At 45.5% G+C, this 25,837-nt stretch overlaps 1 protein-coding gene across 2 annotated transcripts in view; it reads left to right on the top strand.

The window, feature by feature from the left end:
* Positions 1–25,837, top strand: part of RNF145 (ring finger protein 145) — a 353,477-nt gene that overhangs the window by 294,895 nt on the left and 32,745 nt on the right. For both annotated transcript variants that reach the window (XM_078653727.1, XM_078653728.1), the window contains exon 10: positions 2,025–2,381. In XM_078653727.1, the coding sequence (XP_078509853.1) occupies positions 2,025–2,381 (357 nt within the window). The remainder of the gene's footprint in view (positions 1–2,024; positions 2,382–25,837) is intronic.

Here is a 25,837-nt window from a genome sequence, read left to right as displayed (position 1 = left end):
CTGTCCAGGTGCATTTCAGGGAAGGTGCTACAAATAACTTTGAAAAGCTTCCATTGAAGAAATACAACTTGTAACGTTGGAGCCCAACTCAAAGTGGCAGGAGTGTAAACAGCATGTGACTATACAGCACTAAACTAAATCACTTGTTATAGTTAAGTAATGTTTTCCTTTTACCACTGAGATAGAAGAGTCACAATATTAATACTCTAATTTAATAACCAAGTTTCTTCTTTTGGGTACTTGAGTCTCTCAGGGTAGTGATGGTGAGCAGTCATTTGTAATTCCTGGAGGTAGAGAAGGTTTGAAACTTCAATTCAGTCTGACAAAGTGGATAACACTTAATAACTTCAGTTTACAAATATTCATTGAATTATAGCACACTATTATTATTATTACCTTGGAGGGTTCAGTGTTTTATGAACCATCATATGTGCAACCAATAAGTTTCACTCTGCTAGTATTGACCACGAGAGAAAACAATCTATAAGAAACGACTCTAAATGTAATGCTTTGGTGACTCAAATTGCAATACCAAAATCTGCTGCAAATTTAACTGCAAGCAAGAGGCATGAGGGGACACCCCAATCACATACTGTGAATGGTTGATCCCTGAGAAAGCTCTACTAATTGCTTGGGTGAAACATATTTTAGCTGCAGCTTTTACTGTAAAATAGTTTATTTTAAAGTATCTACCTAGCTTGAGACAACACTGATTGAATACTGTAAGTTAATATTAGTGGCGTGCTATGATTTCATAAACTTTAGCCTGTGTAATATTGATTGCATTTCCAAATCCAGTGGAATTACCAGAAGTACCCATTGTCTTTGAAACACACACTCATGGCTATTATCAGAGTTATGCCGGCCAAAGGCCATACTGCGTAGATTTCAAGTAGTTTAGTTCAAAACTAGATGGACAAACAAATCAGGTGTTCTATGGCGCTTGACCCGAATCAACTCTAGTATATTTAGGTGCTCTTCTGTGTTGGGAGTTTTAGAAGTAGGTAAAACCTCACAATAGGTACTGTAAGATGAGCAAAGGATTCAGATGTGATGACCATTATTTTGGACTAACCGTGAATCCAAGGATAATAGGCTCGGTATGTTAGAGGTTTGGGGGAGGGGCAGACGAAAGGGTGTACATGCAGGCTTGTATGGTTGAGATGGCCACTGCCATCTTATGTAAAGAAACCCACCTTTATGTGCAGCATACATATGGTTACATGTCCACTGGGGTACAATCTGACCCCACCAATCTACAGATCCCCTTTCAGCCACAATCCCCACATAAATACGCATTCACTTCATATATGTCCCATGTGTGATAAAGAAATCAAATTGGTGAAATTCTGGACTTGCTCTCATCGACTGGTAATTACTCAGGGTTGCGTTCCAGTAAGTCATTTGTTTTGCTCAGTATGCAACTTTTTACAGGGACAAGCCATGATGAAGGGCAGGGATCCAGAATATGGCAACTGGATGAACTTTTACTATTGAAAACAACTAGACAATATATCCACAAAAATACAGGTAAAAAGACTCTAGTCTAAAATGTGAATGTGATAGTCACCTCACAGCATGAGTGTAAGGTTGCAGTAGTCTCTGTTGTTCAAAGAAGGACACTTTGGTATACACAGATCTCTGCTCTGATGTAGAACAAAACCATAACATGGAGCATCTCCTTTGGAGTCTCATCATTGTGAGGCTTTCCGGAGATAAAACACATGGTATTGAGTAAACATGCAAGGGGAGAGTGGAACAGCCTTACCAAACTGTGTAGAGGGCACCTAGTACCAGGAGGGCATAAGTGCTCCAAGTTAGAGTTGATATGAATCTGCACTAGGTGGTCTATCTACCTCTAGTGCTGGGAGAGTTGAGGTAGGTTGTAGCTGTAGATCTGTGTTTGAGTACTTATTTATTTTGATGCCTTGCAGATCTCACCCGTGGCTCCTGTGCTTTGTATGGCTGTTCTGCACAATTTTCTCTTTATTCAATTAAATCCTGTTGTTTCTGACTTGGTTTAGGTGCTTGGGACACTCTTCATTTATGTCCTATTTATGGTAGAAGAGTTCCAGAAGGAGCCGGTGGAGAACATGGATGATGTAATTTATTATGTGAATGGCACTTATCGTCTGCTGGAATTCCTGGTAGCACTCTGTGTGGTTGCTTATGGTGTTTCAGAAACTGTCTTTGGCGAGTGGACAGTCATGGGTTCCATGATCATCTTCATCCATTCCTACTACAATGTGTGGCTTCGTGCTCAACTGGGATGGAAAAGCTTCCTCCTGCGACGAGATGCTGTCAACAAGATCAAGTGCCTCCCAACTGCCTCCACTGAGCAATTGGAGCAGCACAATGATATTTGTGCCATCTGCTATCAGGTATTGTGGTAGTGTGACATACGAAGCATTATGTGCCTATGATACTGCTGTATAATGCTTAAATGACGTGCGTGGACTGTCAGTGACACATTCAGTGTGTGGGTGTGCATGCAAGCACTGTGTTTTCTTTAATTAGTAGGTAGCCCACTATTTTCACTTTATAACACACAGTGACTATTATACTCCTGTTGCTGTTCGTTTATTTTCTGAAAGTATGTGCTTGTGCACACAAACTTTTCTATATCTCTTGCCCTTCATCAATCCTTTGCTGGCGGTTTTCATATTCCTCTTATATTTGGACTGCATCCAGGCTCTGTGTTTTATATAGATTTGGATTTTCTGGTATTACCAGTTTGTAACGTGTGACTGTAGATTTATATGCTTTGCATACTCCTGCCACCTCTTTTTAGGTGAGGACATGTTCGAATTGTTTTTGTTACAATTTGTTTTTGAGTCACAAGACCTGTTGTGACTCCAGCCTTAGCCCACAGTGTACCAGGACAAAGACTGAACCTCAGATTGGTTTCTTGTCCCATTGGGTTCAGTTATGCGAATGCCAGCTCTGGGACTGACAACTCTTCTTACCTGGAACTTTAGTGCCAGCCACGAGACAGTGCAAAGCAATGGGTACCATGCAGACCTCTACCCCCGCAATGCTGCTTCCTGCATTGCATCCATGTGCATGCGCTACCTCTCAAGCATTGTGAATCTTGCATCTCAGGCTCTGAAGAGAGGACTTTGTAGGGGTCCCCAACTTCATTGAGGCCCATTTCCACATGCCAGTGCTTTCAGCCCAACACAGATGCTGCTGCTTTCTGATAAATAGACTACACTACCTATTCAGGGTACTCACTATGACCTCAAGGGTGTTCATAAAGTGCCTAGTGGTGGTGGTTGCAGCGTATCCACTCAGAAATGTGTTTCCATATTTAGATGATTGGCTGATGAAGAGCAGCAGCAGACAAGTGTCTTGGAACTCTCAAAAACAGTGTAATTGCTTCACAACCAGGGTTAATCATCAATACCTAATAACGTCATTTTTTCAGCCCCAGCAAATCCAGCCCTTTTTAGATCAATCTTAAACGCTGTCAAAGGTATAGCCTACCTCAACTAAAACAGAGTAATGGCATTCCATAAGCTGCTTTCTCTTTCTCAGACAGGACATTGCCTTACTGTACGGACTGAGATGAGATTGTTCGTGGTGATGGCTTCTTGTATCTCAATAGTTCTGCAGGCCTGACTTTGTGTGTCCTTTGCAAGAGTGTCCAACACTAAGCATGGTCCTTGATGCTATAACAAACGGGGGCCCACTATTACCTAGAACTCAGTGCAATCTACCTGGTGCTCAGAGTTTTGTGCATGCTTATTTGAGGCAAGATAGTCTTAATAACGACGAATAAAGGCAGCCATCAATAAATGGGGAGAAACACACTCTTCCCCAGCTGTCTGTGTTAGCTCCGGAGATATGACATAGGGCAATTCACAACAAGAATTTTGCTTCTAGTGGTACAGTATGTTCGAGGCATGTGGGCTGCTAAATTCATATCTATTGCATAGATCGCCGCCTAGTGTTGGGTCCGGATGATTGCACATTGTTGTCCTGGAAGAGTCTTCGAAGTATCACGAGATAGGTGGCTCCTCCCCTGGACTACAGTGCGCATGGGCATCGGCTCCATCCCCAGATTGTTTTTTTCCGCCATTGGGTTCGGATGTGATTTCGACGGCTCCTTGTCGGAATCGAAAGAAACTTACTTCTTAAGGCCAAAAGGCCTTCGGTATTCGCGTCGGTATTGTTTGCGATCGGTCCCGATCATCGTCTGACTCTTCGGGTCGGACTTCTGCGGAGTGGTTTACTCTTCGCGCATCGAAGCCCTGTACTCGCAGCAAGACCCCGGCGACTTCATCATGGAACGGAGTCCGTTCAAGCGCTGCCCCGTGTGTGGGTCTAAATACCCACACATCGACGTGCATCCAGTCTGTAATAAATGTCTATCGCCGGAACACGACGAGGACAACTGCATGGCCTGCTCCAAATTCAGGTCAAAGAAGACGCTCAAGCATCGGCGCGCGGCGCGACTTGAAGCCCTACACGCAGCCCCGGCTCCCGACGACATATTCGACGACCCCGCAGAAGAAGGCCACAGCCATCATCTTCACATCTCACCACCATCGTCGGAGGTCGAGGCAGATCCAGAAGAATACATCGAAGGACAGAGCCAAGACCTTGAATACGTCGAGGAGGTAGGGGACGACGAAGAAGTCTATGGGGCCGCGGAAGATAGCTCCGAGGACGAGCTATGCCCCGAAAGTTACTCGACTCAGGCTCCGGTCACGGGATCGCCACTCGGCCTTACCCACGACCCTGCACCGGTATCCCCAGCCCCGACTTCGGGCCCGGCCATGGATACACCGGTGGAGCCACCGTTGCGCGTACCGAAACCGCAACCGTTGCTGTCGACAACACCTAAGATGGCCGACATCACGCCAAAAACGAAACCGAAACCATCGGTCTCCACGGCTCCAAAAATGGCCGCCGACTCGGCAAAACCGAAACCTACGGCTTCGACAACTTCTAAAATGGCCGACGTCCCGTCCAAGCCATCGAAGCCTGCTCCGTCTTCAACTCCGTCGCCTTCGGGCCCCACGAAGTCAAAGAAGACTGTCGACTCACCGGCGCCTCAAACGGTGGCCAAGGACACGTCCTCCTAGAAGGTCGTCCATCCTACCTCGACGTCTGCGGCGTCTACCACCAAACGCACGGTCGAAGCCAAGTCCACTAAGGCCAGGATCCGACGGCCGGAGCCACTACTCATCGGCACAAGGATGCCGGAACGGCATCAACGACGTCGGCGCCTAACGCTACCACAGGGCAGCGTCCCGTGGGAGGCCAGGAATCATCGGTGGCCACTTCTGCTACGCCAAAGTCCTCCGAAGCGGACGAACATGAAGCACCGGTTGCCAAACCCTCGGCTTACTTTACGAAACAGGTCACCGACTCCCTCAAGAGAATTCGGGAGAAAGCCCTGACGTCGGCGTCTACCGCACCGTCGGATCCGAGACCGGTGGGCATACCTGCAAAGTCGTCCTCCAAGCTTCTCTACGAAACGCCAGAATATTCGACGCCCAGTCCCAATTTGCCTCGGCCAACTGCGTCGGAGGACAATTCGGAGCACTTCATCGATGCCCACACGGGGAAATTGACACTTTATAAAAGAAAGATCACTTCCCAACCATTGGAATCATTTGTTATTCCACTAAAAAAGAAAAGGCCAGCACAGGACATACCTCCACTTGTTGAACCTCTTCAGCCTCCACCAAGGAGGAGTCCAACCCCTTCCCCCCATCAATCAGGGGGTGAGGATGATGAACAAGATGACCAATATAACTTCCCTGCTGGAAAGGACCCTGATGTACACCAGGACCCATATGACGACGCTGGGGACCAGGACAGCCATCAGGTGGTACAGGACCCTCAGGTTTTTGGATCACGTACATCACCTACTGAGGACTCAGCAGCATTCACTGCTTTAATAGAACGGGCAGCTGCAAATCATAATGTGGACATGCACTCTGACCCGGTGGAGGAAGATTTCCTGTTTGACACTTTCTCTGTCTCAGAAAGAACAGTCAAAACACTCCCCATGCTGAAAGGTGTCCTTAAACATGCACCAGAGATCTTTAAGGAACCGACAAGAGCAAGGGTGGTAAACCCACGTATTGAGAAAAAGTACAGGCCAGCACCTGGAGACCCTGCATATATTCGGGGACAGTTGCCTTTGGACTCCTTGGTGGTCGCAAATGCCCGCAAGAGGGCCAACTCCCAAACAACGGGTGAAGCTCCTCCCCCAGACAAGGAGTCGAAAGTGCTTGAGGCTTCTGGCAAGCGGGTGGCTGCGCAGGCTGCCAATGTATGGCGTATAGCAAACACACAAGCACTACTGGCGCGTTACGATAGGGCGCATTACGACACCCTAGAACAGCTCCTTCAACATCTACCTGATGAGTATAAAGAAGCAGGCGAAATGCTCATTCAGGAGGGAAAGCTTATATCAAATGCTGCAATTAAGTGTGCACTTGATGTCGCGGACACAGCGGCTAGGGGGATTAACACTAGCGTCATGCTACGGCGCCAAGCCTGGCTTCGTATATCTGGTTTTAAGCCTGACATCCAAACTACAATCCTCAACCAGCCCGTCAATCCTGACAGACTGTTTGGCCCTGATGTAGACACCACACTTGAAAAGATTAAGAAGGACAACGAGACTGCTAAGTCCATGGGGGCTCTCCAATCACAACAGTTCAGGGGCAACACTTTTCGTCGCTCAGGTGCGCGTAGTGTTACCACAGGACACTTGGGACAACAAACACAATTCGCAAGAGGTGGTGCGCAATCCTCGTACCCCAGGCAAGGTAGAGGGGGTTACAGAGGTAACAGTGCTAAAGGCAGAGGCAGAGGAAACAACAACTCACGTTCCTCTGCCACAAACAAACAGTGACTCCCTGTCACTGCCCCCCGACCATCCAACACCTGTCGGGGGAAGACTCCAGCAGTTCCTGCCAGTCTGGTCATCCATCACCACAGACAGGTGGGTGAGAAAACTCATTCAGTACGGTTATTGTTTGGAGTTAATATCCACTCCTCCCAATATTCCCCCAAAACACTGTCCTATGTCGGCAGAGCACTTGCACTTATTGCAGCAGGAGGTACTAGTAATGCTGCAAAAAGGAGCAATCGAACTCGTGCCAGTGGAGGAGGAAGGAACAGGGGTCTATTCCCTGTACTTCCTCATCCCAAAGAAGGACGGATCCCTCAGACCCATTCTGGATCTACGCCCTCTCAACATGTATATACTGTCAGAACATTTTCACATGCTGACACTGCAACAAATCCTTCCCCTTCTGAACCAAGGGGATTTCCTAGCAACCTTGGACCTCAAGGATGCTTACTTCCACATCCCACTCCACCCGTCCCACAGAAAATACCACAGGTTCACCATTCTCAACAAGCACTATCAGTTCAAAGTCCTACCCTTTGGGGTGACTACTGCCCCCAGAGTGTTTACAAAGTGTCTGGCGACAGTGGCAGCGCACCTCAGGAGACAAAACATACATGTCTACCCGTACCTCGACGACTGGCTCGTTCAAGCAAAGTCGGAAAGACAGTGCGCCTCACACATGTCCCACACTATTCAACTCGTTCACAGCCTGGGGTTCTCCCTAAACTACCCAAAGTCGCACCTTCAGCCAGCCCATGTGCGGCAGTATCTGGGCGCGACAATAAACACCCTGACTGCTATGGCTCAACCAAACACAGTCAGAATCAACAGCATTCAGTCGCTGATCCAGAGGTTCAGACCGCATCACTCCCTGCCAGCGAGAGTGTTCATGCAGTTGATAGGCATGATGGCCTCCTGCATCTTCATAGTCCCGCACGCAAGGTTGCACATGCGTCCCCTCCAAGAATGCTTAGCAAATCAATGGACACAGGCTCAGGGACAACTGACAGACCTAGTGTTGGTGACCGGTCGGGCATACAACTCTCTGCATTGGTGGAATCCACACAACCTTTTCAAGGGACGACCGTTCCAAGAGCCTGTGCCACAGATTGTCCTAACAACGGACGCATCTCTCCAAGGGTGGGGAGCGCATGTGCTCCACTACACGGTGCAGGGACTGTGGTCAACCCAGCAACAACGATTGCACATCAACTACCTGGAATTGATGGCAATCTTCATGGCGCTCAAGTCCTTCAAAGTACATCTGTGCAACAAGGTCGTGTTGATCCGGACGGACAACATGACAGCCATGTACTACATCCAGAAGCAGGGAGGTACTCACTCGCCACAGCTGTCTCATCTGGCTCAGAGCATGTGGAAGTGGGCCATTCAGAGGAACATCTTCCTCATGGCAGAACACCTCCCGGGCAAGGACAATCAGATGGCGGATCTGCTCAGCAGATACAGCCATCAAATGCACGAGTGGGAGATACATCCATCAGTACTCCACCCGTACTTCCAGCAGTGGGGTCATCCAGTGATAGACCTGTTTGCCACAAGGGAAAACGCAAAATGCCAAAGCTTTGCCGCCAGGTTCCCTCACCCGGAATCGCAAGGGAATGCGATATGGATGAACTGGTCGGGCAAATTTGCGCACGCTTTTCCCCCAGCTCCTCTCATTCCGCTGGTGGCAAGAAAGCTAAAGCAACACTCGATGACTCTCATCCTGGTTGCTCCAACATGGGCACGCCAACCATGGTACACCACGTTTCTAGAACTTTCCGTGGTACCGCATCAAAGGCTGCATCTCACATCCAGGCTCTTGACGCAGAACCATGGCGACATTCAGCATCCAGATCCGCAACAGCTCAATCTGGCGATCTGGCTCCTGAGGTCTTAGAATTTGGCTACCTCAACCTGCCTCCAGAATGCATGGACATCATCCGCGAGGCAAGGAAGCCCACGACCAGAGCTTGCTATGCAGCGAAATGGAAGCGGTTTGTCATTTACTGTACTGACAACAATATCAACCCGCTGGATGCATCCATTCCTAACATCATCTGCTATTTGTTACATCTTTACAAATGCAATCTAGCGTACGCCTCCATTCGGATACATTTATCCGCCATAGCGGCTTATCTCCAGAATAGGCAGCACCTCTCTGTTTTCAGGGTGCCTGCCATTAAAGCCTTCCTAGAGGGACTGAAGCGAGTCATTCCTCCAAGAACACCACCAGCTCCAGTGTGGAACCTCAATGTAGTCCTCACTAGGCTGACGGGCCCACCTTTCGAGCCACTGCACTCCTGCGAAATTCAGTTTCTAACGTGGAAAGTGGCTTTTCTCATTGCTATCACATCGCTCAGACGTGTTAGCGAGCTGCAAGCGCTCACAATCCAAGAGCCATTCATCCAAATACATTCTAACAGGGTAGTGCTCCGCACTAACCCCAAATTCCTTCCAAAAGTGGTGTCACAGTTTCATATCAACCAAACTATTGACCTGCCTGCATTCTTCCAAAACCCACAAACTGTAGCAGAAAGAATGCTTCATACATTAGACGTTAGGAGGGCGCTAATGTACTACATTGACAGAACTCAACACTTTAGAAAGACACAACAACTTTTTGTTACCTTCTCACCACAGCACAAAGGCAACCCCATTTCCAAAGCAGGAATAGCCAGATGGATCGTTAAGTGCATTCAAATCTGTTATCAAAAAGCTAAACGCACTTTAACGATACCCCCAAGGGCGCACTCCACACGCAAATTGGGGGCCTCCATGGCGTTCCTGGGGAACATTCCCTTGGAAGACATTTGTAGAGAAGCCACTTGGGCTACACCACACACGTTTACCAAACATTACTGTGTAGATGTGCATTCCAAACAGCAAGCAGCTGTAGGACAGGCTGTTCTCAAAACACTTTTTCAAGCTTCTGCAGCTGGCACGGGCAACCGCCCTTAATGGAGGCACTGCTATGTATTCTATGCAATAGATATGAATTTAGCAGCCCACATGCCTCGACCTGAATATGCTACTTACCAGTATGCATCTGTTCTTGGCATGTAGGGCTGCTAACATTCATATCGCCCGCCCTCCTCCCCGGTGCCCGTAGCGGCTGCAGACACTCTCTTGCATTCATCATTAGCATGGACATCCTTTACACTATTTCACTCCATCTCTGCCACAATGGCTAAAAACAATCTGGGGATGGAGCCGATGCCCATGCGCACTGTAGTCCAGGGGAGGAGTCACCTATCTCGTGATACTTCGAAGACTCTTCCAGGACAACAATGTGCAATCATCCGGACCCAACACTAGGCGGCGATCTATGCAATAGATATGAATGTTAGCAGCCCTACATGCCAAGAACAGATGCATACTGGTAAGTAGCATATTCAGTAACACTTGCAGTACAGGTGTTACTATCCAGGATGTTTACAACACTACCATTAACATGCAGGTAAGTGTTTTTTAAAGATATTAAATAAGGTAATTAAAGGGAACTTGATGAGTGCAATAGTTTTTAAGGGCCTGTTAGTAACAGGTTTTTAGTGTTTAGTGATGGGTTAGTGTAGGAAGGTGGAGTATTATGTGGTGTGGGAGTTAGGCCTCACCATGCAATATTGCCACGATACCCCAAAGATGATCTTTAGATTCACACTAATAAATCCTTAGCTCACTCCTGGCAAAAGAGCAGTCAAGCTTTACTAAAGGAACACATGTTAAACATTTCAGAGTACCAACATGGACAATAGGAAATTGACTAGGAAGAGGTGTGGCGCCGCGGCCAGGGCGACTGACGCTGGAATCTGGGGACCACGGTTCGATCCCCGGCTCCGGCGGCAGGTTAGCCCAGCACCATGTGACTCTGGGCAATAGCTCGCTTAATCTTCCCGACGGCCCCCAGCGCCTAGAGACCCTTACGGGTGATTGTGCGCTTTACAAATGTGGACTTTACTTTTACTTTACTTTACAATACTCAAGAGAAATCTGACACATATTTATTAAAAATATAATGTATATCTTAATTAGGACACCAAAATGAACAGAATAGCATACATATTGTAGGAAACCAGCTCGCTATATTGTGTACCAAAACAAGGTCCAGTCGACTTTTATTGCTTTACAGAGGCACAATTATTAATCCTTTTGTAGTAGAGTGGGCGAGCCGGTTAGGCTTATCAGAGGGTAGTGCTAAGCATTTGTTGTACTCTGAGTCAATAAATGAGCTGCACAAGAATAAATCTAGACCAAAATAGAAAGGAAGCAATTTTTATATACATTTCAACACCAAGAACTTCATGATTAGGTAAGTAATTTTCGAGTTGTTGATTTTTACAGACAAGTAAAATGTTCACTTAAATGTGTCTTTACGTGCCAATGCTTTCCTATAGGGAAAAAAACATATTCTGCATACAGTTACTTGCAATAGATTTCTGGGGGACTTAAGTCTCCAGGACTTTAAGGTGGGGGGGCACGATCCAAAGTACCACCAGCAGTTAGTCTTTATTTGCCCAGGACCGTCCACGTGCAGAGGTGCTGGTCTGGTTGGTAGCTTCGCACCCTACACCAAAGGAGGGGGCACCTGGAAACAGGCTGCTGTGGGGGACTTGGGGACAAGTCCGGGAGCTCCCAATGAGGGCCTGGTTAGTGAGGGCCCTGGGAGCAAGGAGGCACAGTTGGTTCAGAAACCCGGGCTAAGGTTCTCGGGTGCAGAGTGGTTAGGTTGGCTGTACTGCATCACAGGCACTCACGGTTGTCTGCCTCGCTGGTTGAGGGGACAAAAACAGAACAGTTGGGCCACTCTTGAAGTTGGGTCTTTCCGGTCAACGGCTGCTCAGTCTTGGAGTTGTTGGATTCTGATTTGGACTTAAACAGGCTTTGGTTGCTGCAAGAGGTCCGGTACCCCGCCTATTGGTGCTGTGCGGCTCCGGTGGGTCCTGGCGTCTTCTCAGTAGGTCGGGAGACAGATCTGACCTTCTGGAGCACAGAGACCGCTACCTGGGCGGCTGCTGCATTGGTGGAACTGGGGGAGAGGGCGGATGGCATGGTGGACCAGACTTTGCCGTTTGTTGCCTGCAAGCTGCAGGAAAGTAGCTCGCCTACTCCCAGGGAGATTGCTGGCAATTTGCGAAGTGCTGGCAGCCCACCAGGGTTCTTGGCAAATGCACAGTAGCAGGACGAGTCGGTTTGTTGCAATTGTCAGGACAGGTGCAGGTAGGTAGGGTTCGGCCTTAAAAGCTCTGCAGCTGGTCATCAGTTCTCGCTTCTTCGCTCTGCTTTGTCCAATTATTGTGTCTGGTGAATCTGAGTTCCTGGTGTCATGGGGGCCACCTAGATAAGTAAGTGTAAGGTAGTAGCCAATGGGTTACTTGCCTTTGGGGTCCTACACATCTATATGACCATTTCCTATGGGGAGTGGGCACAACCCTGACTCCAGTGTCTCTGATTTCACCAAAAACCAAGATGGTGGAATACTACTTTTCGTGTTCACTTCAGGGTGTACTTAGCGTGATAGTGAACATGCCTTCTGCGTACCTAATTTTTCCACCTGATCAAGCTAAATAGGTGGCAGAGGCCTTTGAAATCTCCTCCCTTTGAATTCTGATTACTAGCCATCCTGCTTTGAGGACTTGACAACACCTCTGGCCAGAGCCGGTATTGTTTGTGACCTCAGCGAGCGTGGACCCTCTCCTCCAGGGGGTCAGAAACACGTCTGTGGTGGCAGCTTGGTTGATACTAGTCAGCCAGCGCACTAGAGGTTGTTACGTTTTCAGGAGGCACCTCTAAGGTGCCCTCTGGGTGTATGTCTCAATAAATCCACTGCTAGCATCAGTATGGATTTATTAACACAAGGTGTTGTACCACACACACACCATAGGTTTCAGTGAAGCAATCATGTAGCTGGAGAAATCGTAATGAAGGTTGCCCAGTACATGTACTCAAGATGACTTCCTTGTTCACTTGTACTATCTAGCAGTTGAACTAGACAGCTCATGCAGATGTGGCCTCACGTAATATAGTCCACCCCTCCTTAGAACTGTAAGGCCTACTCTAGGGGTGACTTAGAAATATTGCTTGCCGTGTCAGGAAGCATGACTTTGATCTGTTTCATAGGTCATATTCCCAAACAAGCAATTAAAAGTTAAAGTATCTCTGGCGTGGAACACACAATTAAAATAATTAAAGCACTGGAGGCTATTGCATTTGCTCTCAAACTTCTCCCAGCCACCGATTAACAATTGAATATGTCTGAATAGGGTGTCAGATGCTTTGCAGGAGCAAACAATAGGCTAACGTTAATGGGCAGAGTTGACTCCGTAGGCCCTCCCAAAATATACAGGGTGGGGGCTGTTGGCATCATTTTTGACATTTCTGTGTCAAATCCTGCTCGACAGTTCTTCTGGGTTTACGTATAATACTTTAGGGGCACTGGAATGAATGTAAACAGGATGCCAACACAGTTCTTGTGTGTCCACTGTCTGGTTGTTGGAAACACCTTATTTTGGTCTACCAGACTTCTGTCTCTGGGTTTTACATATAACACTGGCGGCACACTTGAAAGGAAATGAAACAGGATGCCAAACAGTTCTTGTGCTGTAAATCCCTGCTTTTCTTTTACCAGGTTTATGGCTCTGTTATTGTGGGTACAGTGACTGTACCAAACTGGATTTTAGTGTTAGATGTGGGAAGGCGCTAGGATTACCTTGGTGCAATCTCCCCACACAAGCTCAAAAAAATCTTGAAAATGTCCAAAGTGGGTACGGTTGGTCACAGGAAACTTTAACAAATTGGTCAGGGCATGCTCAAAAGTCATTCCCACCCACTAGCCCATAACAGGTATAAATGTGGTTCCTCCATGCACCCACTTTAGAACATTTACTGGACCGAAGATAGAATAGAAGAAGACTGGACTTGCTGTCTGTGACGTGAGAAGAGCCGTTAAGGCTGGAACTGATCCATTTTATACCCCGGACAAAGAATTGGATTCCAATGTTCAGTTAGCTGATCTCCTGATCAAGCTAGGGATACATCAAGCTACAAGAGGCCTTTCCTGCAGACTCCCTTGCTAACCAGTGGCAACTGGACCTCCATTGAACCCTGCATTTGGGTTCTGCCTGACACCCTGCAAGTCTCTTAATTGCTTCCCTTGAGTGTTCCCTGGGCGCTTTAGAAATGTACTCCTGTGGTGGGTTGGGACTTAGGGGATTAGAAGTCAGAAAGTTAAATCCTTGACCAAGAATTATCTGGTTGGTGTATCCTTTCCCTGCTCCACCGTGGTCAGTGACAAATTGCGTCTAGATCCTGGTCTATCTCAACCATGTGCTATTATTGTCACTTTGTGCCTCTTGGCGCTATTCCTACTTCAAACTTAAAAACGAGGAAGGAATAGTAGCTGATGGCAAGATCGTCAAAGTGACAGTTTTGTTCCTAGGGATCTCTCCTCTGGGTCAGAGGAGGGCATGACTTGGATGCAGGATGCACATAGTGTTTTGAACATTGCAATATGTTGTAGCCATTTTATATGGGTGGTAAAGGGGCGCCATATTACTTCAAATGTAGACACACAATCGCAGATGGTACCAGTCAATTTTTCCATAGTGCACAGGGACCAAAGTTTCCCCCACCACATGTTCAGAGAGGGGGGGTAGTATTTTTATTTTCTCCACTCTTGGGCTTCATACAGCCGCGCTGCTAGGAGCAGATGAGAGAATAAGTGGCCTTGGGGGGGTGTTATGGAAAAAATTCTGCCCACCCCAGGTCACCTAAGAGGATCATTAGTGGATTCATTCGCAGTAAGAACATTTGTGATGGTCTGTTTTGTGCTCTTGATCTTTACCCAAAATGTCTCAATCAATGGGCAAGACAACCATGTGTGTAAAAATGTACTTCGTTCACCACACCCCTTTCAGAACAAATCTAAACCCCCCTGAACATCTTGGCAAGTCTTAATGGGTGTGAAATACCAGCAGGTCAATATTTTATATGCATTCTCCTTGTAGTAGATGTAGATGAAGGATTTAGCTGCTCTGTAGCCAGTTCTCTTTCCCATTCTCATTCCCATGCGGGTGTCCGCTGTAGGAGGTATTGATCTAGAGGGCCTCAATGAGTGTAGCATTGCTCTGGAAGGCCAAGTGCACAGGGGGCTTGCCTGCCCAATGAATCCCCTCACTCGTCCTAAAAGTGCCATGTCGAGTCAGGACAAATTTAGTAACTGGGTCTCCGTTGTCGTAGATGTCACTCAGGGTAAGAGAACAGCCCTGGATCCAGATGAAAGAGCAGGGATTGGTCTCGCATGGATGTCAGGGGCTTGCAGTGTGAATCGTGTCTGGAATCGCATGCTGTGTATTATTCTGCCATCTAGTGGTAAGTTCCAGAATTCTCTCCCAAAAACCTCTGTCCATCTACTCTTTTTGTTTTTTTGTTGGTGAGCATTGACGGACCTCCATTTGGTGTACACTTTTGATGTCGTCGTGCTTCTTACGGACGTTCCCACCTTTGGTCTCCATCGTCGGATTCTTTTTTCCCTCCATTGGGTCTGGATACAGCGAGAAGGCTCTCCAGCAATTTAAAGAAAAATGTCCCCAAAAATATGGGGAAAATCCCCAAAAGTCAATCTGAGCGAAGACGACATCAGAAGACGGTCCTGGAGAAGCTTTTAGTGAGCCTGTTCTGGAGAATACACATGCAGGGCACTCCCTATACATGGTGATGGAAAAGACACCATTCAAGTTTTGTAAAAATTGTCACCATAAGTTTGCTAAAAAAGGACCAACAACCAGTTTGCAATCTCTGCCTGCCGTTAAATCACTGAAGTGAAGATTGCAACGCCTGTTCAGTGTTCACCACAAAGACTTTGAGGGTAAGACAGTGGCAGGCAACAGCCCAACATACCATACAGGGCCAACATCCCCCTCCGTCTCTGAGTCTTGGGCCTCTTCAGCGATGAGGAGGGGAACATCGGAGAAGGTCCAGAAGGTGATATGGAGGCTGACATCTGGATCATAGACTTAATCACACAAGTGGGTAAGAAGACATCGCGAACAGAGGTAAGAGACACATCGTCCTTGAACTTACCAGAGTCCTGAAAATCTGACTCTAAGTCCTTGAAGCAAGCTTCAACGTCGAAGCACTTGACTGCAAGCATGACCAGAGACAAAAGTACCCTCAGACCACTAGATGGCAGAATATTGTACAGCATGTGAATCAAAACAATTCTTCAAGCTCCAAAACTACACAGACCGGTAAGAAACTATAAGTTGTGTGTAGCTGGAGACCTTCATTTTGAGTTTAGGAGTGGGTTTCTGAAAATTGGCCAGCATAAAGGCTTTCATCTTGAACTCTAAATGGATCTTCAGAGAGGTGAGGTTCTGATTACAGCACACCAAGAAATATTTTAAATTATTTTAGTACTTATGTGCGTATTGCACAAGTGAAAAATTGAACTATTGTCACCAGTAAAATTTATAAGACAACACAAGATTCACACAGTATAAGGATAAACAATGGTCCAATGTAGAGCCAAAAAGAGGTCCTCTTCAGATAGGGTTATTTTTGTTATTCTTCTTTATTCAAAGTTCATAAAAAACAGGTTCTCCCAGCATAAACATCGCCAACACGTGTGTCGTCTCCCACAGAGACTTCATCAAGGCTGGAATAATTAAATAGTACATATATATTACAATCAAAACATCAACAAATATTATATACAAACAATACAGACACATTATATACAAAACATTACAGGGAAACAGAAATGTTGTTTCATAACAAGTTAATACATATATAATATCAACCTGTAACATGTTTAAAAAACATTACATATATATACAACATCCTAATATAGGGAAATATCATTTAATAAGAATTTATACTCCTGACAAAATACATAAGACATGAGTAAGTCACACATCCATTAAGGAGTCCTATGTAATGCAGCATGACTAGGAGTAACTAGATGATTGTCGTACATAGAAATCAAAAACACCCACCTTAGATAATAGTAGGAAGGTGTTTAGTAATCCGCTCATGAAGTGAGGACACAACGTTATGTGTTAATAGTGGGATACCTAGAAGGACAAGAAATGGAAGTCAATACTACGAATTGGAATCGGACACAAAACCGGAATCTGTAACAAGTTTATATGAGCGAGGAGACTATCAACAAATGGAAGCCGTTTATGCAAAGTAGAGAATAATACACAATTGAAAGAAGTTCCCCAATATGGGATAAAACAGAATCCCAAGTCGAATGAAACGATGTATTAACATGGGCAATAAGTTAATGTATACGGGTCTAAGGAAAATGGAACTGCAAGACCACCAGTATATATAAACAAAGCCGATAGTTGCACAAAATGGTAGTGAGACAGAATAACTCACCCCAGAAATAGAGAATGGGGTAAAACACATAACTGAATTCACTTCAGCAGGAGGGTCACCATATTTATCTTGACAAACGTATCATCATTCATTAATAAGAAGATGTATCTGAATAGAAAAGAAAAAAAACAGAATGAATATAAACATTCTATTAGTTGTTACTGCTAAACTATCAGCCAAGGGCCTAAAAGAAAATTGAAAGTGACATGGTACATTGTCATAAAATATGTGGAGGAAATTTAGGCACAATCGACTGTCACCCCTGGATAAATATCCATATGCAACTAGAATAAATACACGGTCGGAGTCAGTTTCAAAATTAGATTACTGATTGTGGGCTTGTGGGTTGGGCGGACCGGAATGACAGGCGGGGAGGCCGAATATAGTGAGCTATGTTCAGTGGTTTTTATTTTTGAGTAGAATACAAAGTCATTCGCAACAGAGTGGGATGAGGGAGTTCCGGCGGGGTAGCGTAGAGCTGAGGTGGTTCGTAGGTAGGGTAGGTTCCGTGGGGTGTAGTCCTCTGCCGGGCTGAGGTCGTCGTGGTAAGTGCCGGACACCGGTACTCCTCGGAGGTATACAAGGGAGAGAGAATACAGGGGTTAGTCCAGTTCAGCAAGGACTGTCGAGTACGTCCACCTGCACCGGGGAGTGAGGGAATCGGAAAGCGAGCGTGGGGTAAGGCGGTTGGGGTAAGAGGGGACAGGACCAGTAGGAGCAGGAATGGGAAGAGAGTGTTTGGCTGTGTTTAGGGATCAGTGCGCAGGAGTATATACAGTGCCAGTGATACTTCTCTATCGCTATAGCTAGTGGGGTGTGCTCGTGAGGGTTCCTTTATACAATAATTACAAGTATCTACAAGGGAACACGGAAAAAGGATAGTGGTCACTCACGTGCCCCGCCGCAACTCTCGCCCGAGTTGCGGCCGCTCTCCAGCCACCTCCGGAGGCCGCCACCAGTCCTCCGACCAAACGTCTTCTTCCTCGTCCTCCTCTCCGCGCTCCTTCTCTGCTCCGCTCTCCGTCAGGGGTTCCACGCCTACCGCTGTCTCCTGCCACGAGTCAGCTGGTGGGAACGCTTCTCCTTCTTTCCACCCGGCTTTTCTCTGTTCCGGGTTGTTTTCGGTGGAAGAGCTTCCGGGTCCGAAAATGGTGGTTTCCGGGTCATCGACTGATGCCTCACTTCCGGGGTCATGTGTGTTCGCTTCCGGTTCGTTGGTCGGGGTGATTGTTGTCGGTTCCTGGGGGCAGAGAGAGAGGAAGTCCGATGGGTATGGTATGCTGTACGCCCCGTCGTTGAGGGGAGGGACCCCTGTCTGGAATGCCGCCCCGGCGGGGTAGGGACGATTACTTCTCCACACTGATGTAGAGTACAGTAACATTGACATGGCTGCCGATTCAAGAAAGAACAATTTAAAATAAGTGCCGCATAACAGCTAGAACAATAGATGCCCCCCAACACCTCATAATGAATAAGTAGTGAAATAATGGCTCACCATAGGCGAAAAAAATGGATATGAATTAAGGCTGTAAGAATCCAAAGTTATAAGAAGGATCCCGTAGCATGAGTCACACAATATCCAAGGTGAGCAAGTAAGTTTGGACGAACTCCTTGAAGAGTTAAGGAAGTCCGCGTTCGCAACCCTGATAAGTTGCAGTCTGAAGACGAAAAGGTTTAAATAAGAGGCATATTTAAGGTCGATACTGTTACCAGAGAAAGGGACTAATAACATAAGGGTTCCCACACTACGTGCTGGGTGGAACGCAAATGCAAAGTAAAGGACTACTGGCACTCCTGTCCGTTACACGGCTATCATCCAACTGCCTACTCACCCGCCAAGTGGCAGCAGCGCTCGTATCCCGCTTCGTCGCCCGCAATAGCAAAAAACGCTAATGGTAGAAGGCATTTTATATGCCGTGAAGTGAATAATGTGGAAAAAATTCAACAGAATTCAGGTGTAAACAATCTGCACAGCGTAGGAGTCATAGAAGTCGATGATAGACTAGCGGATTATAACTAGCGCTGAACAAGTCTAAATCGGCGGCCATTTTGAAGTGTAGTATGTATAAGCAAATAGTAAACAAAAACATCCGGAGCCAATCCAAAGGGTAAAAAGTGGATTCACCCACTACCTAGAATTAACTCAGGGAAAAAGTCGGCAGCCAACCTGAAAGCTCCTAGATAAAACACAGGTTTAAATATATTGAAAATGAGTCTTAACGAACATGTTTTAAACATAAGTGACAGACCACCAGGAAAAATAACCTCAGCTAGATGCATGAACGGCGGCCATATACAGGAGTCCCAATAGAAACATCAATTTAAAGATAAGTTCCAACTAACAAATAATTGTATTAAATAGTGACAATCTGTCCCTAAATGAAGGACAGACAATCTAATCTTTATATTTCAAAAAACAAAACATAAACAGCGACCATCTCCAGTAATGACAACGAGAAAAACAGCATCTATGTGCAGCCAATTTACAATATGATGAAGAGCATGGTTACCCACCGTATCAACTGACATATATATATGTTTGAGGTGCATTACTCACAACAAGATATTAAACTGATGCACCGGACATTGGTAAACAGGAAATAATCCAATATGCGGATCCATCATTGTATGCTAAACTAATGGTATTGTAAAATATATTTGTTCATAAATAGTTGTAACATGAAATAAAATGTACGAAAATATATATTGTAGGCAAGATCATATAGCCCACAATAAAGAAAGACTGTGATGGGTGACTAAATTGTAGTGTCTCAAAATAGCTAGGTAATTTCATTCCTTAAGAAACACATGTAATTCACGATCAGTATTTAGTCCCCTGTCAACAGCTCTCAATTTGATCAACCACTGTGATTCCAATTTTCTCAATGCAGATACTCTGTCCCCTCCTCTAGGATTAGCTTTCACCTCAGCAATGCCATGAAACTTGATTGCCAATATTTCAGATTCTGTGTGCACTGCATTATAATGGACTGCCAAAGGGTAGCTTTTGTTGCAGTTGCGAATAGCTCGTATGTGCTCTTGTATCCTTTCTTTAAGGGGTCTTGTGGTGCTACCAACGTAAATTTGACCACACTTGCAAATTATACAATAAACAGTAAACTTAGTGTTGCAGTTAATAAACTGATTAATGTGGTGGGTTTGTTGGGTATATTTAAAGAGCTTCTTTTTATCATCCGCAAATTGGCATACACAGCATTGGGTACATTTAAAAAATCCCTTTGGTTTATTTGGAAACCATATATTAGTAGTACTAGTTGTAGCAACATTGCTAACTATAGAGGGGCTTATGATGTTTCTAAGAGTTCTTCCCCTTCTATAGGTAATCTTAGGTTTGTTAGTCAAATATGGATCCAAATCCGGATCCAGTTTGAGGATCTTCCAATGCTTGTTTATAGTCCTATAGACTTGATTACTGTGCGAGTTGAATTGGGTGATCAGAGATATCTTGTCTTCTTTATTGGTATGTCTTTTTTTACGTTTGAGTGTTTCTGATCTCTGAATCTTGTTGATACGATTGTGGGCTTTATTAAGTATCATCTTATCATAGCATCTTTTTTCAAAACGTTCCTTGAGTTTGGTTATCTCACATTGAAAATCATTATCGGAACTACAGTTACGGCGTAACCTGGTCATTTCCCCAAAGGGGATGGCAATTTTCTGCGAAGTAGGATGGGCACTACTTGCATGTAACACTGAGTTACATGCGGTGATCTTTCTGAACAATTTGCTCTCAAGTTTACCATTATTTACAAATAGGGTGATATCCAGAAAGTCTACACTGTTTGCACTATAGTGGGAGGTAAAACTCAAATTATAGGTGTTGTGATTGATATAAGAGACAAATTCATTGAGTGAAGTCTTATCTCCTCCCCAAATCAAAAAAATATCATCGATAAACCGACACCAAAATATGATGTGGTTAATTAGCTCAGGAGGACCATGTTTCCATATATGGGATTCTTCAAAGAATCCCATATAGATGTTAGCGAATGAAGGCGAAAATTTCGCCCCCATCGCTACACCAGAGTGTTGATGATACCAGGTGCTATTATGGGTGAAAAAGTTATTGTTAAGTGCAAAACGGGTCATTTCCAGTACCATTTCAGTATGATGGTATAGGGTGGCATCACGTTTGGACAGGAAATATGTTAGGGCCTCCATATCTTTGTTTACAGGTATGCTGGTGTATAAGGCACAGACGTCTAATGTCACTAGTAGAGCATCATCCATCCAAGTCATGTCTTCCAGTTTGTTAAGAAGATCCTTTGTATCTTCTATAAAAGATGTAAGATTACATACAACCGGTTGGGGGGTAATGTCTATATATTCTGAGATATGTTCTATTGCAGAACCTATGCCCGATATTATCGGTCTTCCAGGTGGCATGGTAGTGGTCTTATGTACCTTAGGCAAGATATACATATAAGCCGCCAGAGGATTGGGATTGAACAAATATTTAAGTTCAATATCAGACAATACCCCTGCGCTGTGCCAATATCTCAACATTCTATCTAGATGTTGATTAATGTCTTGTGTGGGATTATGGTCAATTTTAGTATATGAGTTGGTGTCACCAAGCTGACGATCAATTTCTGCAAAGTAGTCAGTTTTATTTAATAAAACAATATTTCCCCCTTTGTCTGCTTCTTTTACAACTGTATCGTGATGATTGGAGAGTCATTTAAGGGCAGTTCTTTCCTGAGAGTTAAGGTTGTCGCATTTAGTAAGTGATGCCCGATTTAATTTATCTTCAAGTTTGTATAGATCTTCTGTAACAGTTCTAAAGAAGCAGTCAATAAGATTGTCAGGGACAAAGAAGTGGATTCCAATGTTCAGTTAGCTGATCTCCTGATCAAGCTAAGGATACATCAAGCTACAAGAGGCCTTTCCTGCAGACTCCCTTGCTATGAGATGTCAGCGATGAGGAGGGGAACATCGGAGAAGGTCCAGAAGGCGATATGGAGGCTGACATCTGGATCATGGACGTAATCACACAAGGGGGTAAGAAGACATCGCGAACAGAGGTAAGAGACACATCGTCCTTGAACTTACCAGAGTCCTGAAAATCTGACTCTAAATCCTCGAAGCAAGCTTCAACGTCGAAGCACTTGACGACTGCAAGCATGACCAGAGACAAAAGTACCCTCAGACCACTAGATGGCAGAATAATGTACAGCATGTGAATCAAAACAATTCTTCAAGCTCCAAAACTACACAGACCGGTAAGAAACTAAGTTGTGTGTAGCTGGAGACCTTCATTTTGAGTTTAGGAGTGGGTTTCTGAAAATTGGCCAGGATAAAGGATTTTATCTTGAACTCTAAATGGATCTTATCGAGGACCTTAGAGAGAGAGCTCCAGTCAACTCTATTGAACGCCTTCTCTGCATCAAGCGAGAGAAGGGCCATGAGTTATTTCTGCCTTTCAGCCACCCCCAGAAGAGCCACTGCCAGCATACATGTTGTCGTTCACCTGCCGATTGCAAATGAAGCCGTATTAGGTCAGAGCAATTAAGAATGGCCAGACTTGGTGTAGGTGGGCAGTTCTATTGACCTATAGAAGGGGCTTTGTCAAGCGTGTTTGTCTGGTTTGAGCAGGAGGGTGATGAGAGATGTAAGCATAGTATATTTAACTACTCTGGAGGTCATGAAGAAATTTAACACCTTCACCAGGGGCTCTGTCAAAAGGGAGGCATAGGCTTTATAAAAGGTGGCAGTGCAGCCATCCAAGCCTGGTGCTTTGCATACAGGGAGGTTGCTGATCGCTGTCCGGACCTTTTCTGGAGTGATATCGTCCTCAAGGAGGTGCGAAATTTTGGTTCTATCCAGAGTGTTATTGGTACTCAGGTAGTCATCTTGATGCTGGGCCTGGTGTAGGGTAGAATTGTCGTTTTTTATTTATTTATTGGCATTTCAAGAGAACACATTCAGTTTACGTTATCAAATCTGAGAATCGAAAGTGCAGCATTATTCCAAATGTGTGAGCAATCAAACAGAAAACAAAACAACGATAACAAAAAATACATTATTGAAAAAACGGATAGGAGGTTTGATACATATCATATATCACGTCAGATGTAAAAGGCAGCGGGCCGGACTTCATGGAGGACACAGCATAGCAAGGGTCCCAACTACCGCATCCCTGGAACCTACCATGTAAAGTCTGTATAAGTTAAGGTTCATCAGCCAACTAATCTAGTTGAACTAATCTGAGTGTTCTTCTGCATGTGCTTCTAGTGGTTGTGTAGTGACAGCTGCAGCTTGAACAGGAGGCTTTGACACATCATCCTGCTGTGTTTTAGCCTGTCCAGGAAAGGCCCCCATATATCTTTTGGCCGGAGGTTACAGGCAGCAGTTCCCAAAAAGTCGACAGCTGAGTATGACTAAAAGTGACGTCTTGAATCCAAGCCTTCACCGCAGGTGCCTTCTGTTCTTAACAGTGTATAGACACCCTGCGTTTAGCCATCAAGAGTAGTAGAGCATATAATTTACGGTGCTCTGCCTTAGTGTCTTTCACATAGCCTAGAAGCCCTATGACCGGATACGGTTCATTGGGCGTCCCCAGTATATCATGTATCTTACTAAAGATGGCAGTCCAAAAGGTGGCAATGAGTGTGCTGTGCCAGGACATGCGTAAAAAGGTGGCAGGGGCATACCCACATCTCCAGCATCTCGAATCTGGTTTCAACCCCATTCGATATAGCGGACTAGGGGTTCTATAGAACCTATGTAAATATTTGAAATGTATTAATTTTAATGTATAATTGGGTGAGAGTAACTGGAGTGGGCTGCAGCAGAAAACCCATTTGTCATCCGTCACCTTAACATCAAGCTCTACATTCCAGTCTAGTTCCAGACTAGAGGAATTGGTAGTTGGCGCACACCGCTACTTTCCCTTCTAGCCAGGCGATAGCACGGCCATAATTCAGACTCCATAGCTCTTGCTCATCACAGCTCAACCAGATGCCTAAATACTTGACCAGGTCGATCGCCCATTTCAGCGGGAATTCCTGATCAAAAGGTTTAGTCGCCATTGCGAGAGTGAACCAGGTCGATTTGGACCAGTTTATAAATATGCCTGAGCGGACGCCAAATTTTGTGAGCTCTCTAAGTAACGGCACGAGGTTGACCTCTGGGTAATTTATATACAGTGTCATATCGTCTGCATATAACGAAATCAGTAGCCCCCTAGTTCTGAATCCCCTAGCTGCATGGTTTTGGCGAATTCTGCCACTATTGGTTCCTTGCTATGGCAATCTGGAGCGGGGCCAAGGGGCAACCCTGCTGTGTTCCGCTAGATATCGCAAAGGAATTTGAGATCATGCCATTCATGTGCAGTCTCGCCGACTGTTTTGTGTACAACAGTTTGATCAGAGCTTTGAAGTTGGGACTGAGTCCCCAATATGATGAACAAATAGGGCCAATCCAATGCATCAAACGCTTTCGTGGATTCCAGGAACGCCACAAGCGCCTTGGTTTTAGGGTTTAGATAATGTAGCACAGTGAAGAAGGTGTGAAGGTTAAGGGCTGGGTATCTGCGGGGAATAAACCCTGATTGATAGTGTCTCGCGATCATGGGGAACAATGGCTGGAACCTATTGGCCTGTAATTTTGCGTACATTTCTGTATCTATATGGATTAAAGATAACGGCCTATAAGAGTCCATTTCTTGGCCGGCTTTTCCTGGTTTCAGCAGCTTTAGGATTATCTCCTCACGCATTGAAGGGGGAGCTCGCCAGTATCATGAGCTTCCTGAAATACCGCCAGCAAATGGGGCGCTAGCAAATCCGCGTAGGCTTTATAGAATTCAGTGGTTAACCCATAGGATCCAGGGGCCTTGTCTGCAGGTAAACTGACATTCACCTGCAGTATATCGTGAGTAGTGAAGGGCTCATGCAGATATTCCCGGTGTGCCCTGCTCAGCCATTGCAGCTCTATACACTCAAGAAATGGCTAAAGCTCCTCCGGCTCCCCTCGGTTTGTGGCTGTGTATAATTTGGTGTAGTATTTTGTAAATTCCTCAAGAACCTCACATGGGCCTCTTATAACAGTGGATTCGCCACCATTAATTTTGAATATATATGAAGTTGTGCGCAGTGTTCGCAGCATATTGGCTAAGGTTTTCCCAGGTCTGTCACTCTCCCCTTAGGGCCTAGCTAGTGCGTATTTTCCTAGAAATGTTACCTTTCGTTGTGCCTCTTCTTCAAATTTAGAGACTAGCTCCCTGATTCTAGGCAATATTGTGGGGTCTTCTACGTTATAATAGTCTGATTCCAGTTCCCTGATATGAGATTCTAGAGAGGCCAGCGCGCCCTTGATGGCCTTAAGCACCCCTGCCTGTCACGAGATGCACTTACCCCGCACCACCACTTTGAATGCCTCTTATAATGTCGCGTACGTGGACACAGAACCAGTATTCTTATCAAAAAATTATTCGATGTCCTTGTGTATGTACTCTCTAAAAGCAGAGTCAAGTAGGGCATTCAGGCCAGATTCCAACTATACATCTGAGCTGGGGTGTCAGGGATCGTCACTTGCAGCAGACAAGGGGCATGACCA

This window comes from Lissotriton helveticus, chromosome 7, assembly GCF_964261635.1.
Source record: "Lissotriton helveticus chromosome 7, aLisHel1.1, whole genome shotgun sequence".
Classification (NCBI taxonomy): domain Eukaryota; kingdom Metazoa; phylum Chordata; class Amphibia; order Caudata; family Salamandridae; genus Lissotriton; species Lissotriton helveticus.
This window is presented reverse-complemented; position numbering and strand designations above follow the sequence as displayed.